The sequence below is a fragment of the Hydra viridissima genome, unplaced genomic scaffold (assembly GCF_058129835.1).
Source record: "Hydra viridissima isolate aposymbiotic clone 2 unplaced genomic scaffold, HvirCarnegie_v1 scaffold_1, whole genome shotgun sequence".
Lineage (NCBI taxonomy): Eukaryota > Metazoa > Cnidaria > Hydrozoa > Anthoathecata > Hydridae > Hydra > Hydra viridissima.
Genome location: NW_028324300.1, coordinates 23622686 through 23644435, shown reverse-complemented (window position 1 = coordinate 23644435; position 21750 = coordinate 23622686). Strand labels below are relative to the sequence as shown.

Below are 21750 nucleotides of genomic sequence, written 5' to 3'. Positions count from 1 at the left end.
GAGAAAATCAAAAAGAGAATTTCTTGAGGAAGATTCTAATGAAAAACTTATGGGCTTTGAGAAAAAAAGAAATGAGATTTTGAAAAAAGAAGTAACAAAGTAAAGGAATTTTTTTAAAGAGAAAGAAAAGATTTTAATGAAAGAATAGTTCTAATATAGAAAGAAACTTCGGCCATCAGTCCAATGGTGGTAAATCATCAATCAGGTTAAAGGGTATCTTTGAATGGCTTTTGATTGCAAATTATGTATCTATATTTGTAAATAATAAAAGAATAAATACAACATTTAAAAATTTGAGATTAATCAATAAAAGAAACGAGAAACACTTTTAGTAAATATCATTATCATTTCATTTATGTAAGTCTAAAGCGTAAAAACAATAGGAGTCTACCGTTGCACAAACTATATACGAACCACAAACACCCACACAACACTGAGCGCAACCCTATACCCAAACATCACTACGTAACCAAGCAAAGCAAACACATTCCCCAAAGACAAAACACAATATACTCCCGCGCGAAACATAAAGCTGTGCTCACGTTACCTCTACCTTCACACTATCTCCGCATTACGTGACAGTTCCCGCTCTCACATTATATTAGTATAAAACTAGTGCTTGAGGTGTAATGTGTAAAAATTATATCTAGCCACTAGGAGCTGCGGTTTGATATTTTGGATGTATGGTAAAAATGCAAGAGAAAACCCAGAACGGAAATACGCGAATTTATGTTATTTAAAATTCAACGATTCGCTTTTTTCTTAAAATTTACCTTTAACTTAATTTAGAGCTGCGAACAAATCTTTTTCAGCTCTATGATTCATACTATTTAAGTAACAAGGGTAAGATAAATAGAACTGACTTTATGTAATTGCGCATAGAATCTTTCGAGAAAAATAATCGGTATGAGAATACTCCAATGTGAACGTATTGATATTTTAATAAAACATTTGCAACAAGTATGTAACATAATGTAAATATGGTAGTTTTTTTTTAACTGTCGTACTGTCTCATTTTGAAACTATCCTAACATTTAATATATGAAACGTCGGAGGGAATTTTTCAAAATGTTTAATAAATACATTTCTTTTACCAACCCAAGTATTTAAAAATCTTCAGAATATGACTTGATTCCTCGCTCAGCAGCATTGTTTTAATAAGAATAATTAAAAAACTTGTCAAAAACTTCTTGAGCTTTCTGAGATCTGTCCCAATGCTCCAAGATCTTTGCGTAATTGACTATCAATAACTGGAGCATCAGAACCTTTTGCCGCTACCAGCCAAAAACTGGTAGCGGCAGTTTTTGGCTGGTAGCGGCAAAAGATAATGGTCAAAAGCTGAAAGTCGAAAAGAAATCATCTTTATTTAACAAGAATTAAGTAAATCTTCTTTGAAAATAAACGTCGTTTTAAGCACAGAGCAAATGTGATATCAATATAAGTATTTTGCAAATTAGATTAAAAACTGAACCAATTTTCATGTTAACAATAAAAGTATTTTTCCTTACAACTGCTAAAAAACGAACTTCATCTCCATTGACAAGCCGGCGGTTGTAATGGTTTTTTGAAAATTTTCTTTGCATACTGTCCTTAGGAAAGTCAAACTGATCCACTTGATTTGCTCCATGTTCTATCAAAAGTTGTCGCATTTCATCATTAAATACGACCCAAGAAGCCGGATCGCTATAGTTAGCATATAAACCAGAGAATTTATCAATTTTATGCACTTCAGATTCTTTGTGTGCTACGTGTATTGCATTATGTAGTTCAAACTCTTCTGATTCTGTCATCTCATCGGCTTCCCTGTCTACTTCAACTTGATTTTTTAACTCATCTGTGCCATTTTCACTTCTCTGCGGTGAACATAAATACTTTAACAAATAACCAGCCTGTTTTGTTATAAGCCCTTCATTTGCAGCCCGTCGTTTACGATATTGCGCACCAGACAATTTTTTCTTTCTGACATCGTGGATTGAAATAACAAAGGAAACTGCTAAAAATTATAAAAATGATTACCTCGTGCATCTTTAATATGTTTAAACTAAAATATCATTTTAACATCTTTATAAAAGTTTTAAAGATACGTTTTTAAACTTTTAAAGCTCCATAAATGTAAAGAATGACACTCTATTAGTATAAAAACACAACATAAATCAGTTAATTTGTTACTATACTACTTCGTAATTGCTATCATAGAATATATAATTAAAATTATTTTCTCACCATTTCTGAATTAAGACGCCAGCAAAATCAATTTTCTCAATAAAGTTAAACGTGCTAAAATTTTCTATAAATGAATGAATGAAAACTTTGCATTGTATTAATTGCTACAAAATTATAAAAAGAAAAAGGAAATCGTGTCAAATGAAACAAAAGTATCAAAGTTGATTCTTTTGTTTTATACGACGCGATTTAAAAGAGTACTTTTAAATCTCCTAAATTTAGTTCAAAGAAATTTGAAAATGATTTTAGCAATTTTTTTAATATATATTTATTTTTTAAGTAGCTAGTTTTAGTGCCGCCCTAAAAAACTTGCCGCCCTAGAAAACTTGCTTCAACTTTAAAATTCCAATACGCACTTTATTCTGTTGATATATAAAACATTGGTTAAATATTTTTGAAACTGTTGTTCAAGAAAAAAGAGGTATTGAGGGGTAAACATATTTTATGGAAAATATTTGAGAAAATAAAAATCAGCACAAACATTTTTGGTTTTGTTTTTGACTGAATAAAAGATTTTTAGGAAACAAACCTTTTAAAATATAACTTGTCACATAAGATCGGATAGTATTCCAGCGACCGTAAAGCGCATGCTTGTGAAGCGGCAGTCAAATTAACCGAACAAATCAATTACATGTCTTAGTAAGCAAGACATCAAAACAACCTTAAATACATTTAGAGGAAACGTTCAATATCAAAGAATCAAATTATTTTTTTTAGCCATCAAGTCAAAAAAAAGGTCATTAAAAAAGTATTAAATGAATTTTAGCTGACGGACTAATATATCCTGATCCTTTGAGTATCATATGATGTCACTCTGTTTCTTAGTATAAACCGGACTGATATTTATTATAACTTATTTCGCGCAGCCAACAACTTTACTAAAGAAGATCTTTCGAAACATGCAACATTCTTTTAAACGTATCCTACTATGAAAATTAAAAGCTCAAATAAGTGAATTTTAAAATTACTTATATTTTATGAGAGCGGCTCTCTAACGGGACGTTTTAATGCATTTTATTATTTTTCACAATACAGTTCTAAAGACAGGAATTTATTACTTTTTAACGTCTAATGTTGTGAATAAATTTGTTCTTTTAAAAATATTTTGTTTTACATAAGTTTTTGATTCAAAAAAGTGTTTGCAGCTTTATAGATAGAGAATTCGTTTTCGTGGCGCTCTCGTCTCTCAATCAAACTCCCGCAAAAACAATAAAAGAAGTTCGAGGAAAGTAATGCGCAAGATTGTAAACGGCGTCCGAGATGTTGGAAATATAGAAACCTTTCTGATGCAAACGTCATAGAAGAACTTTTTAAAAATAAACAAGTTTATGAAATTATTCTACAAAAGCTTTCCCCTTTTTACATTAATGACAACATGCGCAAATGGAGTGTGGAGTGGAGAAAATTAGTTTTTTTTTTTAAAAAAAATTGAACAAAAACAAGCGTAATTTCACATTAGTCGTGTTTGCATTCGTGTGGTTTTCACATAAAAACTATTTACAGAATTTTTTTAAACAATTTTTAGATTTATTGATTTAAAGATGAAAATTAAATTTTATGTTTTAACATTTGATAATTTAATATCAGCTAATTTTAAAATTACCATTACTAAAAAATCAACGAATCATAAAGTAGACCTGGTTGAGCAACCGTTTTACTTTATGGGATGTTTATTATAACTTTAACTATTTGACTTCGGTGTGAAGAGGGAGCAAGTGGCTATTGCCAGTCATTTCTAGTTTTTCATGATTATTTTAAATGGACATCAAACGTACGTTGTAATATTCATTTAAAAAGAATGTTTACAATATTTATGTAACAAAAGAATAAATTCATATAACAATAAACGTCCTCAAACAGATAACGAATATAGATGTAATATTTAGATCCCATAATCAACGGAACTTCAGTTTGTGAATTATTTAATGCATTTAATTCTAGATAAATTTTTTAATGAAATTGATAAGGACGTTTTTTGTTCAATATTATGAACGGTGAACTATTTTATGCCCAATTAGATGACACCTCCCCAGTCCCCAAGGAACTTGATTAAAAGTTGTTTATTTGACCACCATTTCGCAAACACTTTTCATTTTACTGTTTATCAGGTTGAGCTTCAAAATATTTTGTATGTTTCATGAAAATTGTGCATTATGCACAAAAACCTGCAACTCCCCAGTTTTATCGATAACCTGGGGGTATATATATTATATTAGTTTTTAAGGTGGTCTTACACTCATAAAAGCTTATTTTTATAAAAAAAAAAAATTTTTTTTTTTTATAAAAATAAGCTTTTAGAAAAAAATTCGAAATATATTCCTGGAGGGTTTTGATATGTTTTTTGTGAACTTTTTATTATGGTTTTATTCTTTTGTTTTATATATTTGTCGTTTGCTCAGAATAAAGTTTTGCTTCGAATAAAAATCTTTAAAACATGATAACTTTGGACTGGTTTAAGCTTTTTATCTTTTTTTTTTTTTGATTTTTCACATAATTAAAAAGGATCCGGATGAGAGAAGGATATATAAAATAAAATAAGGAAAGTACTTTTTTATGAGACTAATGTTGGCCACCAATTTTTCTATGTTTGTTTCAAATCTTGTAACTTTTTATATACTGTGAATAATATAAAATGCTTCTCTCATCCGGATTAATATAACTCAATGAGTATATACACCAATTTTCAGCTTGACATGATAAGTATTTTCATTGCTAGCTTGTCACAAAAAATGCTAGTTTTTTCATTCATTTTTTAAATAATTGGCTAATCGAGACATTTTTTTTTTTTTTTAAGTTGATTTTTGTAAATAGTTTATAGAACCACATTTTTGGTGAAAAAATTAAATCAAAAACTTTTTGCTTTCAAAAGTTAGCCTTTTCTGTGGAGGACCACCTTAATATTTGATCTCTTACTGAAATAAAATATTTGAGATGAAGTTCAGAGAAAAACCAATAACTTTTCTTGTTGAGAACTTTGAATTTTTTTTTAATGAAGAAAACTTAAAAACATACGATAACATATACATGTATATACGATAACATACGATAACATATACATGTATATACAATAGCATACGATAACATATACATGTATATACGATAACATACGATAACAAATACATACATATTTTTTTTATTGAAAATTTTAAGCATAAAATCAAAATTAAGTTTTTGAAAAATGATCTATTTTAACAGAAAATCAAAGGTTAAAATGGGGCTGTTTAAAAAAATGGGGTTATTGTTTACTACATGTAAAATAACAATTAAAACAATGTTGAAACTACAGTTTACATTTTAGTGCACATGTACATCATAAATTTACACCCTAAACTTTACAACCCTTGTTACATATTTGAAATTATTCGATTTATTTAAGGATTTTTTGAAAATTTAATTTTGTGAATTCCTTTACGGATTATTATTTTTTACAATAACTTTTATTTTCACTTTTCTGTTTTTCGTTTTTAGAATATATATAATAAAATACCAATTCTCGGTAAAGTTAAGTATAAATTTTAAATTTAGTTTGTTTAACAGTAGTGAATAAGTATAAAAACAAGCTTCAAACTTAAATGTATAAAAACTGAACTGAAATTTTATTGATGAGATTTTACATTTTTTTCCAAAGCTCGCACTTAAGTCTATTTAAACTTAGTTATTTTTAATTCATTTTCTCCAGGAAATAGAATTAGTCAAATCTATCAAATAAATGTTTCAAATAGATGTTTGTGATGTCTGTGTGACACAAGGTCTCCTCGAGTCAAGCCGTAGAGCTTTGAAAATAAAAGATGAAGAAGTAGATGTTGTATTTCCCAAGGGTGATTGAGTTTTGCGTTTGTGTCTTGAGAACAAGACTACAAGGTTCAAATAGCAACTAAATTTTATTAGTTTTGAATATAAGTTTGTGAGTTTTGAATAAAAATTTGCTTGAGAGGTCTAAGTGTGGATACAATGGTTGTCGCAAGCTTGTTCCTAATCTTCGGCGTAAGAATATTTTACGGTGATCTGGTGGCCATCCAGAGCAAAAAAACTAATCCGAAGCAGAACAGACCGTTATACCTTGGGCAAGCTGTACTAGACTAGTCGAAATACCTGATGTAAGATTTCTGGTACGGACAGATCAAAGCAAAGTTTGTTCAAAGACAAGTGTAACAGTCATCTCATCCATGAGTTCGTTGGGCTGATACCACAAGAGTAAAAAATGGAAAAGTAGATAGTAAACGAAGACTTAAAGGGGTTAGCAGGGCTGTGACCACCAAGGTAATACGACGCAAGTCCTTTGTAGAGTGCCTAAGAGACCAAAAAGGGATGAGACACACGCAAGTTACGATCCGGAGAGAAGGACACAAGGTTGGCGTCAATGAGCAATTGAAGACCTCTTTCAACCCGAACAACACCAGAAGATAGATAAAGCTAAACGAGATCATAACCCATGCTTATGGCTACTCGCTTTGCGTTTAGTAATCCTATCCGTTGGTAACTCTTTCCCATCAAGAACTATGTATAGCTTTTCACGGACGAAGCGTCTGGTTGACCCATTAGTAACACTATAAAGAGCTGGCTGCCCCACTTGTCACAAAACAGAATCAAAGGAGTGAGTAGCCTAGACAAGGTTGGTAGCTCAACGACATCCGCCTCCCAGCTCGCCTTGCGCGTGCAGATAACGCGCAAGTGAGTCAGAAGATATTATAGGCTCCTTCAAACCGACAGATCTCCGAGCTGGTTGTGAGGGTGTCTGAGAGATCATCCCTGCTTTGATGACATCTTTGGGTTTCACTTCTAAAAATCTGGTGGACTTGTCGTTGAGAGAGACTAATACTAATGGAAGTGACCTCATCCACTCGGTTGATTTTTCCAAAGAGCCATGGGTTGTCAACAGCATTTCCTTAGCGTACTGTGCGCCGAACAGTCTCTTAGCAAAAGTGCGATTGAAAAGCTTGACTACCCCTTGCTCGGTATGGTTCCCGGCTGCTACGCACACCTGTACACCATGCTTCTAAAGGATCTAGGTAGCCAGGATCTACCTGAAGCAGGTTAGACCACGTCAGCGGGAAATACTTGCATATGCGAGTGATAGCACCTGCGACTTCTGCCGCGGTCTTACTGGTGAGTGGCTCCGCTTCTTTGTAACGGGTCGCCACATTTACCACCACCAGAGCATATTTGTACGTGTGCCGACCAATTTTATCATGCGGAAGATTCAGCAAGTTCGCTTAGTGAACCGCGTTAGGTTTGCTCTCATCAACCATAGCTCTCGGTATGTATTGAGAGGCTGGCAAGTAGGTCAGCCAATAGACCTATTTATTTAACTATTCACCTGCAGCCTTTTCTGAAACTTCCGCGGCTGCCGCGAGTTTTTGATAGCGGGCGTACCACACCAGTACCCTTTTGAGTTATATATAGATGGTAGTCTCTTATCTATCGCATATGATGAACCTGGTGAGACTCCTAAAAGAAGTTAGACAAGCTTAGTGTCCCACTAATTTTATAAATAATTTAGCAAATATATCTCAAATTTCATACCTTCAAACAATTACTTCTTGCGGGTGCACCTTAAAGGTCTATGGCGGGACTGCGGTTTGAACTTCGGATTGCTGGTAAGGAAGGCGGACGCGTTAGCTGCTAGACCACAATGCCTCCTAAACATAAATTATAATTCATCAAATTTCATGACAGCTAAGACTTCAGAAAAAGGAGTTGCGCAGAGCCCAAATGACAACAGCGAGTTCTTGCGACATCCCAAGAAGCAGCTGGTGGCGTTAGTGCGCTCTCAAATATTAATTGAGCTGATCTAACCTGCCTCGCAAGTAACGATCTCACTCTCTTCACACAGCATTACTACAGTCAAATTTATCGCAGCTATCACTACCACTGTCAAGGTCCACATTAGAATTAGCGCAGCTACATCAAACGTCATCGAGACTTTCACCGGTCTCATAGTTGACTTATAAAGACCAGTCTAGACCTATCTGGGCGCGCACCTCAGCTTTCTTACCCAATATCGTTCCAAACTCAAGGTATTAACTAATCGAGATGTCTGTCTGTTCTTTAAAAAACCCGACTTTAATCAAGTGTTCCATCGTGAGGATGTAGTCCATGATAAAGTTACACAACATTGTTGTCATAGTTTCTCAATATTTCAGACAAGTGACACAAGTCAGACAAGCTGGGGACAGGGGGATCCCGGACATTCACTGCAATCATGATGTTAATAATCAATTTAACAAAATAGTCTGATTGGCGGTCATCATTTTAGAAAGGTGGGGCACCACTAATTAGAAATGGTAAACCCGATAGAAGCTCATCTTCTTTGTGTAAGCGTAACAATTACAGGTAAGACAGAGCTCTGCATCTGTTTGCGCGATCGCCGGCCCAACCCCTTAAAAATTTTTATATGCCCCACGCTGGAGTGGAACAAGACTTACCTCAACTCGGAGCTAATGCGCGATAAAAAATTTCTCTTAATAAATCCAAAAATCATAGAGCACATCAGTGTCCAGAAAACCTTCAAGGTTCTTTCCAAAGTAATGGCTGGAGAAGAGTGCATCTTCATAATTGACGACTGCATTACTGAAAAGGAAATAGACTTCCAAAAGTCCTCGTTCTGCAAGATTGCCATGAGCGGGCGCAACATCAAGCACAGCCTGTGGATCATCGCGCAAAGGTACACTGCAGTTTCCAGGCTCGTGAGAGACGTGACAATCCTACCCTTGAAAGAAAGAAGCTCTTTCATCCAGATAATCAATGAGGTGGTAGTGCGTGATCAACACTTTATTGAAAAAATTTTCTCAGCTGAACCTGATATGTCTATTAAAGCTGTAGGTTCGACGAGTATATATGATGGAAGAACCGACGGTTACCGTAAAATAAAAAGATGAGAGAGCTGTTAAGGCTGGGAAAGCCTTAGTTGTTCCACAAAAAGAAAAGCAGCGTCTGCTCCTCGAAACACTGGAAAAATAGAAGTTGAAGATTACCGCCGCTGCTGCAAAAAATCCTGGTGATGGGGATGAGATAAAAGAGTAACCCAAACTAGAACAGGATGCTGGTGGCAAAATAAGTGTGAGAAAGAAGTGTCACGGTGATGACATTGGATTCATCTCGGAGCCTAGCTATTTAGTGCTTTTCATTGGAGCGGCAGCTTTCATTTTCTTGATTGTGCAGACGAGAAATTGCAAGAAAAAAAAATGACCACCCTCACACCGAAGCCCATCCCCTGCGCTCCAAACACAGGTATTAGCCCAGAACTCACCATCAACAGTGGCGAACACTGTGGATCAAACGCCCTGTGCTAGCAACCAGCGTGTACGTCGACTCCAAAAATGTGACCAATATGACTTAAATTCGGATGCCTCTAAGGATTCCACATTTCAAGGTATCTCTTGAAGTCATCTAGTGTTTCGGGTTTTCCATCTATCTCACTGCACGTCCGTATCAACAGTGTATAGATAGGTCCGATATTTATCTTCAAGAGCCTTAAACTCTTTGACAATAACTTTGTCATAATTGATGGCGGCATTTATGCCTTCTTGTAGTGATGCAATTGTCGCACAAGATTGGGTGTATAGAGTGTGATTTGTACCGCTTTTCGATGACGCTGAGCAGGCTCAATACCCTGCTAGCACACAACGTTGAAAAAACGTTGAAATAACGTTGATCGACGTTGATCAACGTAGTTTCAACGTTGTTACAACGTTGTTTCAACGTTGTGTGCTTGCTGGGTAGGATACCGCGTGTTGCACCGACACACGCAAGTGCTATCAAGGGGTTGAGCCAACTCCAGACGCTGTAAGGCTAGCAGGAAAAACGCCAGTCAGCAGACCAAAGCCAGTCAGCAGACCAAAGCCACCCACACGGTTAGCCTTTTGGCGGTATTTTTTCTCCTTTTCGATAGTAATCGGTAATCTTCAGAGAGGTTCTCTATTTTATTAATTCACTAAAGGACCGTTGGGAATCTTAGGACGGATCTATCCGTTGCTGATAGTGTTATTACTGTTGACTCTGAGATCACGGATGGTTCTTTTCCAATTGAGCTTAACCATGATTGTTTTTCCCCACCAACAGGGATGTCAAATTCTTTTCTGATTTCACCAAGACTTCCCATACAAACATCGATAATCCAGGGGTCGAAATCTTTGGATTTAGGTAGTGAAACACCCAATCGCAAGAAGATTCTCCTAATGGTGTAATACACGTGAAACCTGTATAGCGCCCTCATGAATGGATCGTTATTGTAGAGCATGGCCATTGAAACTCCACATCCAGCAGTAGCCTTACACATCGCAAAGTTTATCACAATTGGATAGATTATCTTGTTTGGTGGGTCGCGCCATTTATCTGGAGGATATGGAATTGGGAAATAATAGGTCTGTAATACGTTTTTATATTTTACGCAGAAGAAGAACTCTTGATTAACATAGATCAGCAGAGAATCGACGTCTTCGATAGCTAGATGACAATGAGAAATTCCGTTAGTAAGCCCTGGCTTCATCATCCGTGAGTTTCACGTTGTCTATCAACAATATCACACTAAGTAAGTGACATGTTTGGATGTAGACGAACTTTTCATCAAAACTGGAGCAGGGGTAGTTTTACTTAGTGCCAATATAAGTACCATCACTACAGTTTGCTAGTATATCTGTCAATTCAGGTGTTCCTGTGCGGTCTTCTTTCGGTAAGAACTTTGATGGGTCCCAATTCACGCCAAGAACTATACCGCCTGATACTAGCCCACCAGTGAAGCCTGCATCTTCCATGATTATAATTATCTAATATTATCTAATCCTTCTTTTTTCTCACTGCTACTGATCTGGCGCGATGTCTATTACACTTTTCAACTGCGGCAATTATGAGTCCTGCGCCAGCAACGAGAGCAAGCCAGAGATTAACGGCGAGGAAACCCACAACGTTGGCAGCGACTGGGAAGATCCAGGCATTAATAGAGCCAAATATGCAAGGTAATGCGTTGGTAGCCTTCCTATTGAGCCAGCGCAGCGCGTCTTTAAGCCTGTCCATGACTCCTTTTTCTTTCGATTTAGGCTCTGGTGGCTCGGGACCAGGTCCAGGTGGTACTACAATTGGAGCGGCTGGTGGTACTCTACCTAGACTAGTAACTAACCAGGCTATTGAGTGGTAATTTCTGTCAGCACCGCATCCATCGTGATCCCTTGCTCTCTGATTATTAGGCGGATCCTTTCGCTCAACGTGTGGTCGCTCCTTAAAGACGTGACATAATCTGCTAGCTCTCGTATCTGTTAAAACTGGCTCCTATCTCAGCTCCTCTTACACCAGCATCTGCTTTTGAATGCGCGTTCTCAGCATCTTCATGGTTACTCCTTTGCTGTTAAAGTAGTTTGTGCCGTCTCCGACCTCTTCCAACTCGATTTCGCTTAATTTCCTCTTAATCCTACCTATTCTTTCCAAAGCTGAGTTTTTCTCCTTTATCTTTTCTTTTAAGTACAGCCCTGCACTCCTCAGCCTGTTCGAGATTTTATCGAACATGGTTGGTATAGTAAAGTTCGATGATGGTTGCTTCATTGATTCAACTTATTAAGATGAAGATCGCCCTGTCGCCCGCTGGTCTCGCCGAATGCAGTAGAATTCGTAAACACCCAGTCGCTAATCTCAGACCCTAACCGCTGGACTCGCTCGTTTTCGAGGGCGTTTGTCGTTAGATAACTCACTCGCTTGCGAGGGCACCCGCTCGCCGTTCACTCACTCGCTACCTTAGAGACCCTGACACAATCTCTGATAACACCTCTGAGGAATCTCTCTAAGATACCTTCGAAGGGGTGGGGGAGCCCTGAGGTTGATAAGAAAGCTAACGTATGGGGTTGCTGAAAATGTTTGGAGGGTCAACCGTCCGCCTTCGGCAGTCTAGTTTCCCAATCAACCCATAGAGCAACCCACTGGTTAACTTAAGTCAAACTGTTTTTACACTCCAGAAACGGCCAGCTACCGCTCTGAGCTACCTAAGAGGCTATCTCAGAGGTACCTTAAAGGCTTCCAAACGGGGAATCGCGATATGCTTGGCCTATCTGTAAAATCTGTCCTATGGACAGTCATTTACATCTTCTGCAAGTGTTAATTGATCAAACTTACACGAAATCAGTCAATATAAATGATTAGGATTGAAAAAAAAGTGATTTGTAAACAAACGAAAAATTTTCGAAACAAAAACACGATCTGATTATCTTTAACAAAGTCAGCAAAATAGTTTTTTAAAAAGATAATTAAACTGCCGTCTTCCTTCGAGAGAAAAAAAAATGTCCACCTTTCGAAGTTATTAAAAAATCCGGAGCTACATTTAGATTTTCCAAATTCTGATTTTTTTTTAAATTTCTTCGACATCAAAAGAAAAAGAAACATTTAGATTTCTAATCCTTAATTTAAATGAAGAAATATTTTTTTCATACCTGTTACAATATTAACAATTGCAATAACTAAAAAACCAACCTAATTTTTTATATTTCAATTTTTTGAAGTATTTAAAAAAGCATCTTTAAGTTTTAATAAACAACAAATTTTTGCACAAGGACTCCAAATAAAAATGAAAACCTTTTTTTTCCATACTTTAAAAGAAAATTGTTTTTCTTATTATAACTACTTAATGTTTTATTTAATTTTATTTCTTGATTTTTTTTTTTTTTTTTTTTTGCATATTTATTTTATATATTAAAAATATTTAAACATTCTAGTAATATTTGTGTTTCTATCTTCAAATTTTTCAACTCTTCGATGTTATAAAAAGATTTTCCACGGTACATGATCCACAACTTCTTGAAGTTCGAATCACGAAGCCATTCACAAATGTCGTCGATGAAGTTCGTGTCGTCGTGAAGGGAAAGATATAATTGTTTAGCGAGCCGAATCCACGGGAGGACGAAACCTTCGAACTCGTTCTTTGATACGAAAGTAACAATGTCTATCCGCATCCATTCAATCATATGCTTCGGTGTCCATCCATCGATCTTTACTGGGTGATGTAACCTGACACGACAAACCTTTGTCGAACATAAAATGAGAAGTTTTTTCTCATCCTCAGATAAAATATTTTTATCAACTTTTAATCCATACAACTTGCATCCTGCGTCAAAAAATTTCTCCATGAAATATTTCTCATGTGAAACTTCATGAGCAGTTTTTCCATCACGTATAACAATCTTCCACTCTCGTTCGTCGATTGATCTTTTCAAATCCTCTGTAATCGACGCTTGCGCTTCAAAGAAGCATTTCGACAATAACATTTGATTGTTAAAATATGATAGAATCTTTTTAGGATCTGAATAAAAGAAGAAAAAAATAGGATTTGAATAAGAAATAACATTTTTATAACCAATAGAGATATGATTAACAAATCAGCCAATTAGTAGCTTAGTCAAAACTTAAAAAGAGCGCGCTATTTATTATTGAAGTTGCTTGACGTTTCTTGATGCAAATAATTTAATTTAAAACTGAGATAAAAACATATGTATCTCAATTTCATTGCTGTTACAACGAAAAAAGCAAAAAAGTGAATGGAAGCATGTCAACTTAAAGCGGTAACAGTCAATTAAAATTGTCAAAAAGATTGGAAATTGTATTTTAAGGCTTTCACACCAAAAGAACCGTAGACCCATTTCTTTTATTGTTTCGTAAACTTTTAACTTTGTTTTGAGGATAAAAAATTTTAAAAAAGTCATTTTCATGCCACAAAAAAAATTAAAAACTTTTGAAATTTATAACCTTAGACAAAGAAATATAAAGCTGTGAACGATCGAAACAGAAATTTCAGCCGAAACTGAAGGTATCAGAGTTTCGTTTCAGTAAAACTGCAACCAAAAATTAAATAAAACCGAAATCGAAACAGGCCAAAACTTGAAAACCAAATTTATGCCACGAAAAAACTATTGTAAAGTGCGTCCCATAAATCACTACAAAAACTAAACATGTAATAAGGGAACCTCTTGTGCCTTCAGTCACTCCGTCCTGTTGGCCTACTATTACAATTTTACAAAAACGTGAAGTGCCATTTGAAATATTATTCAATGGCAATTCTTTTTACCGCAAAATATTATGGTAAGGATAGATTGCGTTGATCCATAAAGAATTATAAATTTTAGCTCTTAAAAAGTAAATATTCATGTTAATCTTATTTTGATAACAAAACTGTCATAAATTGTTGTTTGGTCAATCTATGTTATTATTAACATTAACCAACATCTTTTTTTTGTTATGGAAAAGTTTAGATGATTATTTCTAACCCTAAATAGGGTTTGAGATGATAATTATTAAAGAAACCCATCTCGTGTAGGGGAGAGTGGGATACCATGAAATAATTTTGGTTTTTGTTTTATAACTACATTTTTAAACGTTTTGTTTTGAGCGATTAGTGCAATTTGTTGATAAATATTATTCTTTCAAAATTAAATTCTTAAATTAACAAAGTAAAAGAGGTCAAACTCGCAGAAACTTATTGAGTAAAATTTGAATTTTGTATTAAGGTACCCCCATGGGGTACTTTGATACAGTCTATAGGGGACCATGAAACAGGTTAATCAAAAAATTATAAAATGTAGGAAAGCAACACAAAAAATTTATACAAAATAAAGAAACAACTTTTTCTTAAAACTCGTTATGATATTTTAAAATTGATAATAGGAATCATGTTCATCACTTAATGAATCACTTTCTGAAATATTTTTTTTCTTCTGATAAGATAGTTGTTTCTTTATCTTACTTTTCTTTCCTTTTAATTCGAGTGCAGTTTTTGTTGGTGTATCTGTTGCTATTATACTGATGGCTTTCTCATGAGGTTTTCTTTTATTTTCTCTTTCTGCGGCCTATGGAAATCCTTTAAACTGAGAAGGGCTTACAAAGTTAATAACTTCAGAATCATTGGCTTGACTTGTACTTGGCTCAGAACTGACAAAAGGCTATTGAAGCTTTTCTAGTGAGAGTAACAAATTATTAGTATTTAGAGTTTCTCCAGTATTTGCTTGATATGTACTTGGATTGTTTCTATCAGTAACAACACTATATAAAAAATCTTCTTCTAAAAATACGTTCTTCTCAAAAGGAAATATTCCACTTTTCTTAAATTCACTTTGAATGTTTGTAATAGTAAAACTTTTTTCATATGTGATGTTAACACAAGATGTGATTTCGTAAATAGTGATTGGCACTCCAGGATGATTTAGAAGCCAAGACTTTACTGCGTCATTAATACAAACTTTGAATGGAGCAAATACAGAGACATCTAAGGGCTGCATTTTGTGACTACTATGTGGTGTTATAGTAAAAATAGTAACACCATTATTCTTTGCAAGATCAAGAGCTTTTATAGATAAGTGGCTCTTGGGATTATCAAATATAAGTAGAGATGGATTTTCCTTTGACAAGAATGTTTTTGATAAAAAATGTTGAATTACTTCTACAAATAACTCTGTATTCACCCATCCAGTTGTATTTGCAAGACCAAGAGATCCAGATGGTGCATTATTAAGCATATTGCTTAAACTTTTTTCGTGGGAATATCATTGCAGTTGGTATGGTAGCACTTATGAAAAAACTGAGGCACTTATGAAAAAACAACTTGTCACCAAAGTTCCATGCTCTCCACTTGTTATAGAGTTAACTTGCTTGAAGCCTTTTTTAGTAATAATTTTATCATATCTTTGTACAGTGGTGGTAGCTGTTTCATCCAGATTCCAAATGGGAAATCCATCACCAAACTTTGATTCTCTTAAATATAGTGCCTCTAAATTAGTAAAAAACTTTTGTACATTGTAATTATTGAAAGATGTCATTCTTGACAAAGAACATCCTTCTGGCATTCGAATGCTTAAAGAATTCCGCTTTAAAAACAAGCTCATCCATTCTATTCCAGCTTTCTTCTCTTTAATCCAATTACTGGGAATTTTTATATTATTTATTATACCCATATCAAAAGCAATAGATCTTAAATTTACAACAGACTGTCAATAACAGATTTGAGAGCAGGTAATAATATACTGCTTCAAAAGATTTTCTTGCTCTTCAGTAAATACTCTTCTTGTAGAAAAATTAGGTTTCATAGTTATGACTTCTCCTTCTTTTACTCCTTTTTTTCTTTTAACATATCTGTATACATAAAAACACACATTAAGAATTTGCTTTTAGTTACAAACTTTCATTTACTAATTTGGACAAAGTAGTACTTATTGGTGCAGAATACATAAGCATAAATTACCTGCAAAGGGTGCTCTGATTAAGATTCATTTTTCCTGCGGCATTTCTTCATGAACACCCTCCTTTTAAAACTTAATCAACTGCTACCTCCATTGAATTACTCGAGAAGGTTTTGCAAGATAATTATAAATTTGAATAATTTTTTAAAAGGTTTTACATTATCAAATGAATTATAAAAAAGACCATCAGAAAATAAACCTACTAAAAAAATAATGCATAGTGGAATATATATTATGGAGCTTATAGAGTAGTCAAGGCAAAAAATGGAGACACAAACTTGAGGCTGGTGAATGAAGGACCAAAGAACTGAATGAAACCAGACCTTGACAAAAAAATTTATTCAAGATTTTTTATCTTTCGCTATACTTTTTTAAGTCATTTTAAAATTATCCTTACAGGTTTTATCATTGACGGGCTTTGTTTGCACGAAAAAAGTTCCCAAATTTACAAATATTTATCTAGGAAAAATGATGAAACTATTTTCGTGCCGACAACTAATTACTTTTTCCTTGGTGTAATTTGTTTAGTAATTTGTCAACGTGTGAACTAGTTACTTTACCCTGAAAAGTCTTGTTAAACAAATGCTATAAAAGGTTAAACTAGTACCACGTGATCAGAGTTTCTGTTTTAAAACTGTGGACAGCCATTTTAATAGATTTTTTTGTTGACTGGTGAAAACTTAGAGTTTGTCGGAAACTCGCATGGCTTGCTGATTTCTGTGGCCTCGTTGATGTAAAACAATGAGCTGCACGTCCATCTCTCTTAAACGTTCATGATAAAACACCGTAAAACGCAACAGCTCCAAAAATTTATAAATTACTTGGCAACGGAAAAAACTCAAATTTGAACCTCTCGCAATATTATTGACATGTTCTGATTTAAATTATACGTTAAACAATACATCTAGTAGTAACTGATAACAACTCAAAAGGATTTGTCACAATACTATAATATCGCTGTATAATTGCAGCTCTGGATGGTCAAATGAAGTCATTTTTCTTCAAATTCTTGAGCATTTTGTTAGTACTGTACGACCTTCAGTAGAAAAACCAGTTCTTTTAATAATGGATAACCATGAAAGTCATGTTAATATTTCTATTATTGAGTTAGCTAAAAGATCAGGCAATTTTAATGACATTTCATCCTCACACAACCCACAAAATGAAACCCCTTGATCGTGGTGTTTTTTGCCCATTTAAAACTTTTTATAATAATGCCATGAATAATTGCATAATATTTCCAGGAAATGCTGGTAAACCAGTTATACACTGTGTAATTTATGATATATCTTACTTTGTTAGTCAAGCTTATCCTTGTGCCTTTGTACCGAATAATATTGTTAACATTTTAAAATGTACTGGGTTTTTTCCCTTTAATGAGAATATTTTTGGTGAAATTGACTTCTTAGCTGTAAATGTTACTAATAGGCCAATATTGAATACTAAAACTTGCATTTTTAATGATAGTAATGAGATTGAAACAACTTCTTGCAATTTATCATCAACATCATTTATTGTTTCAGCTGAAATAATAGGACCTCACCCAAAAGCCAAATTAAGAAAGACAGCTATTACTAAAAGGTGTAAGGGAAAATCACGCATTTTAACTGATACACCTGAAATGAAAGTTGTTTTATATTCAAAATCTAATAATGAACAATGTCAAAAACCTTCTTGAAGTCAAATAAAACTCATGGCAAAACAGATTATTTTTAATCAACGTACTTACACAAGTTTAAATAATGAAAGTTTTGATGATATTGATTTTGGAGTAAATATACTTAACAATGAATCAGAAAATAATGAAATTGTTTCAGGAAATTTCTTAATTGTCAAGTTGAGTGGAAAGAAATATTCATGACATTTATGTGGGAGAAGTTATTAAAGTTGTTGGTTTAGTTTACAAAATTAATTATCTTAAGAAATCAGGAGACAATAAATTTGTACGAGATGACAATATTTATGATGTAGAACTTGAAGATATTTTAATGAAAGTTCCACGACCAAGTGTTGGTCATGGATCATCTAGATGTCAATATCTTATGCTTGATGTTGATCTGACATCTTTTACTGTATAGTGATATTATTTAATACATTTTAATTTCGTATTTTTCATTGTCTGCATTAAAAGATTTCCTCTTAAAAACATTATGGTCAAATGTAAATTAATATGACAACTGAAAATTGTTGTGGTTGCATTTTAAGAGGTTTCAAAGTTAGAAAGCTATTTAGGGAAAATTAGAATACTTAGGGCAGACGCTGCCCAGCAAATAACTGACAATAATAGACAATTGCTTGACTTTTACTGATTATCTTCAATTAATTGACTTTTACTGATCATCTTCAATTAATTGACTTTTACTAATCATCTTCAATTAATTGACTTTTACTAATCATCTTCAATTAATTGACTTTTACTGATTATCTTCAATTAATTGACTTTTACTAATCATCTTCAATTAATTGACTTTTACTAATCATCTTCAATTAATTGACTTTTACTAATCATCTTCAATTAATTGACTTTTACTAATCATCTTCAATTAATTCACTTTTACTGATCATCTTCAATTAATTGACTTTTACTAATCATCTTCGATTAATTGACTTGACTTTTGATCGTCTTCAATTAATTGACTTGATTTCAGTTAATTGGCTTGACTTTTATTGATCGTCTTCAATTAATACAAGAAAGTGAAGGCGGTTGTATTAAATGGTATTCATAAACCCCATTCCTAGGACGTTTTTTTTTATTTTTATTGGATTGAACAAATATTTGGAAAAACAAAATAAATTCGTTTTTGTAGTGACACGTTTGAACAATTAGTTTGTAATGTACCCTAGCGTGACCTAACAAAGTCCTATGTTTTAAGAAAGTCCTAATTTAAGAAATAAAAAATTCCGTGTATATAAAGAAAACATTTTGAGAAAAAAATTTAGTTATTTTAGCTAACCAGATATCTAGTTAAAATAACTGTTATTTTCCACAAATGTTTATTTTATATATACGAAACTTGTCATTTCTTAAGTTAGGACTTTGTTAGGTCACACAACGGTAATTGGATAAAATGTAAAACATGTGAAGGCATTTTAATTCTTGAAGAGCTCACTTAAAGATTTGAGAATAAAAGTTGAATTATGTAACATGGTTTTAATTAAAATTACAACTGTTTTATATATAAACTAATTATCCCCTAAAATATTAAAACTCTGATTTAATAAGAAAACCATGATCCCACACTAAATTAAAAACAAGTTATCTGAACTTTAAAAAATCTTTAATAATTTTCTTGTTTATAATAATTATAAAGTTATCTGAACTTAATAAAATATTATAAACAAGAAAATTAATAAAGAAGTTTGCAATTTTTGTCAATGAAAAAACTCCTGCAGTGATGCTCTCGTTTGAAAAACGTGCGTTCGCTCTGAAATTTTAGAAAAGTTTAACCAGAGTGAGGATTTAGTTGAAACTGAGAATTGAGTGATTGAGAATTAACTGAGAATTTGATCGTGGAATTGTAGTTTGCAGTCGTTCCATTCATTTTAATTGTCGTGATACGCTCTATATATTCTCATTTTTCTTGAGATAAATAGAGCACCTCGTGACAATTCAACAATAAATACCTAAGAAAAGAGCTGTGATTGACAGAACGTAATGTTGCCTGTCTTAAAGTAGATCCGTTTCTTTCGGAATGACTAATAGATTGACGAAACAAATAACAGTCCCTTTAAAAATGTGCATTTGTTTACATAACAATAAACAGGAAAAATTCAAAAATTTAGGCTATGAATTCTAAATCAACACAATCTAAGATTCGTTTCAAGGAAAACATTTTTCATGTGTACTCTGACAACAATAACAACAAATTTTTGTACAACTTTCACAATAATAAAGGATGATGTAAAAAAAAGCCGATATTTTCTATTTATTAAAATCTGATGACTTGACTATGTAAGAGAATTCTTTTGAATATGGCTGAACCATTTTGGAATTCGGCAAAACTTTAAGCTAGAAAAAAAGGAAAAAGTTGAAAGCTGAGTTGTGCGGCTTTGGAATTAATTAGATATTGCTAACCTATTGATGCCTAACAAATTGATAACTAATTTCTAACTCAACAACTAAAAACAAAAACTTACAGTATGGAATTTACGTTTAAACTGAAGATTATTGTGAAACGAGGCTAACAAATAAAACTGACAAAACAATCCATTTAACAAGATAGCAAACGCAACTGACAATAACTCCATTTACACTACAATTAGTAAAATACTAAATTTTAAAAATATACTGAATGTAATATGAGAATCATTTTTTGTCTCCGAAAATATCATTTCATAAAAACCTTCATTTTTTCTTTTCAACCGTTATAACGTTCTTTAAATGAACTTCTTCCCGTGTTTTTATAGAAAATAGATCATTTACAGCTAGAAATGATCAATGGTATTTTACAAATGAGACAAGTTGAATTCATCAACTATTTTAAATTTGTGGCGAGTAAACGAATCGAAAAAAACATTTTCGAAAATAAAGCAATCGCATTTTCATGGAATTTTCATGATCAATATCATGAAAAAATTTTCATAAACAAATTGAAATAATTATTCTTACCAAAAGGACCTCTTCCTTCCTTTGGTAACAAGGCTGAAAAAAAAGCACAATTTGAATAAAATACAGTAAATTTGAATAAAAAATAGAACTATCTTCACATAAAATTATTTTTAAGTAAAACTGAGGTACTTTATATATATATATATATATATATATATATATATATATATATATATATATATATATATATATATATATATATATATATATTAGGGTGACAAAAAAGAATGAGTGTTCGAAGTTGGAATCTTAAGCCTTTATTATATTGTGTTCCTTTTAACTAAAAAATAAACTGTGCAAAATATTATTAGGATATTTTTCTATATTGGGGTTGCTCAATTAGCTTGATATTATCAGATTTAAGGGTCAATGTAAAATAAAAACGAATGTTCTTTTTTATTACTATTATTACAAAGTTTTAATTATTTTATTCAAGTTTAGTGTTACTTATATGATTTTAATTAATGCTTGATTCAGGTTGCTCGCTTGTTTTCAGTTGTTGATTGTTCACTTGTTTTTATTAATGCGTTCACAATTGTGGACTTTCACATATATGGAATTTGACATCGATGTACTTCCACAGTTTGTAAAGGATTGAGTTTTATCTTTTGTCAAGATTTTCGTTTAATCTGAAACGAGTTTCATCGCTCATTCAGCTGTGTTATTCACAACTTTCATAGAATTAACAACTTTATGTGTATCCTGGTATTTGGT

At 33.1% G+C, this 21750-nt stretch overlaps 1 protein-coding gene and 2 long non-coding RNA genes across 8 annotated transcripts in view; all 3 read right to left on the bottom strand.

Annotated features, from left to right (window-relative positions):
- Positions 1–1407: 1407 nt before the first annotated feature.
- Positions 1408–2817, bottom strand: LOC149893991 (uncharacterized). Its single transcript, XR_016449144.1, has 3 exons — positions 2753–2817; positions 2224–2287; positions 1408–1993 (listed from the first exon to the last, which is right to left on the bottom strand). It is a non-coding gene; the product is annotated as an uncharacterized LOC149893991 (long non-coding RNA).
- Positions 2818–5486: 2669 nt separating this feature from the next.
- On the bottom strand, positions 5487–11720 carry LOC149893990 (uncharacterized). The gene is made up of 2 exons (XR_016449137.1): positions 7747–11720; positions 5487–7671 (listed from the first exon to the last, which is right to left on the bottom strand). It is a non-coding gene; the product is annotated as an uncharacterized LOC149893990 (long non-coding RNA).
- A 1135-nt stretch (positions 11721–12855) lies between these two features.
- Positions 12856–21750, bottom strand: part of LOC145182636 (NACHT, LRR and PYD domains-containing protein 12-like) — a 27967-nt gene continuing 19072 nt past the window's right edge. For 4 of the 6 annotated variants that reach the window (XM_090076553.1, XM_090076554.1, XM_090076555.1 and 1 more), the window contains 2 exons: positions 21037–21069; positions 12865–13501 (listed from right to left, as the gene is read on the bottom strand). In XM_090076553.1, coding sequence (XP_089932679.1) covers positions 12888–13501; positions 21037–21069 — 647 coding nt within the window. In that variant the 3' untranslated portion in view covers positions 12865–12887. Of the gene's footprint in view, positions 13502–21036; positions 21070–21254 lie in introns of those variants that run through there. The other 2 variants (XM_090076552.1, XM_090076557.1) reach the window with 2 other exon arrangements.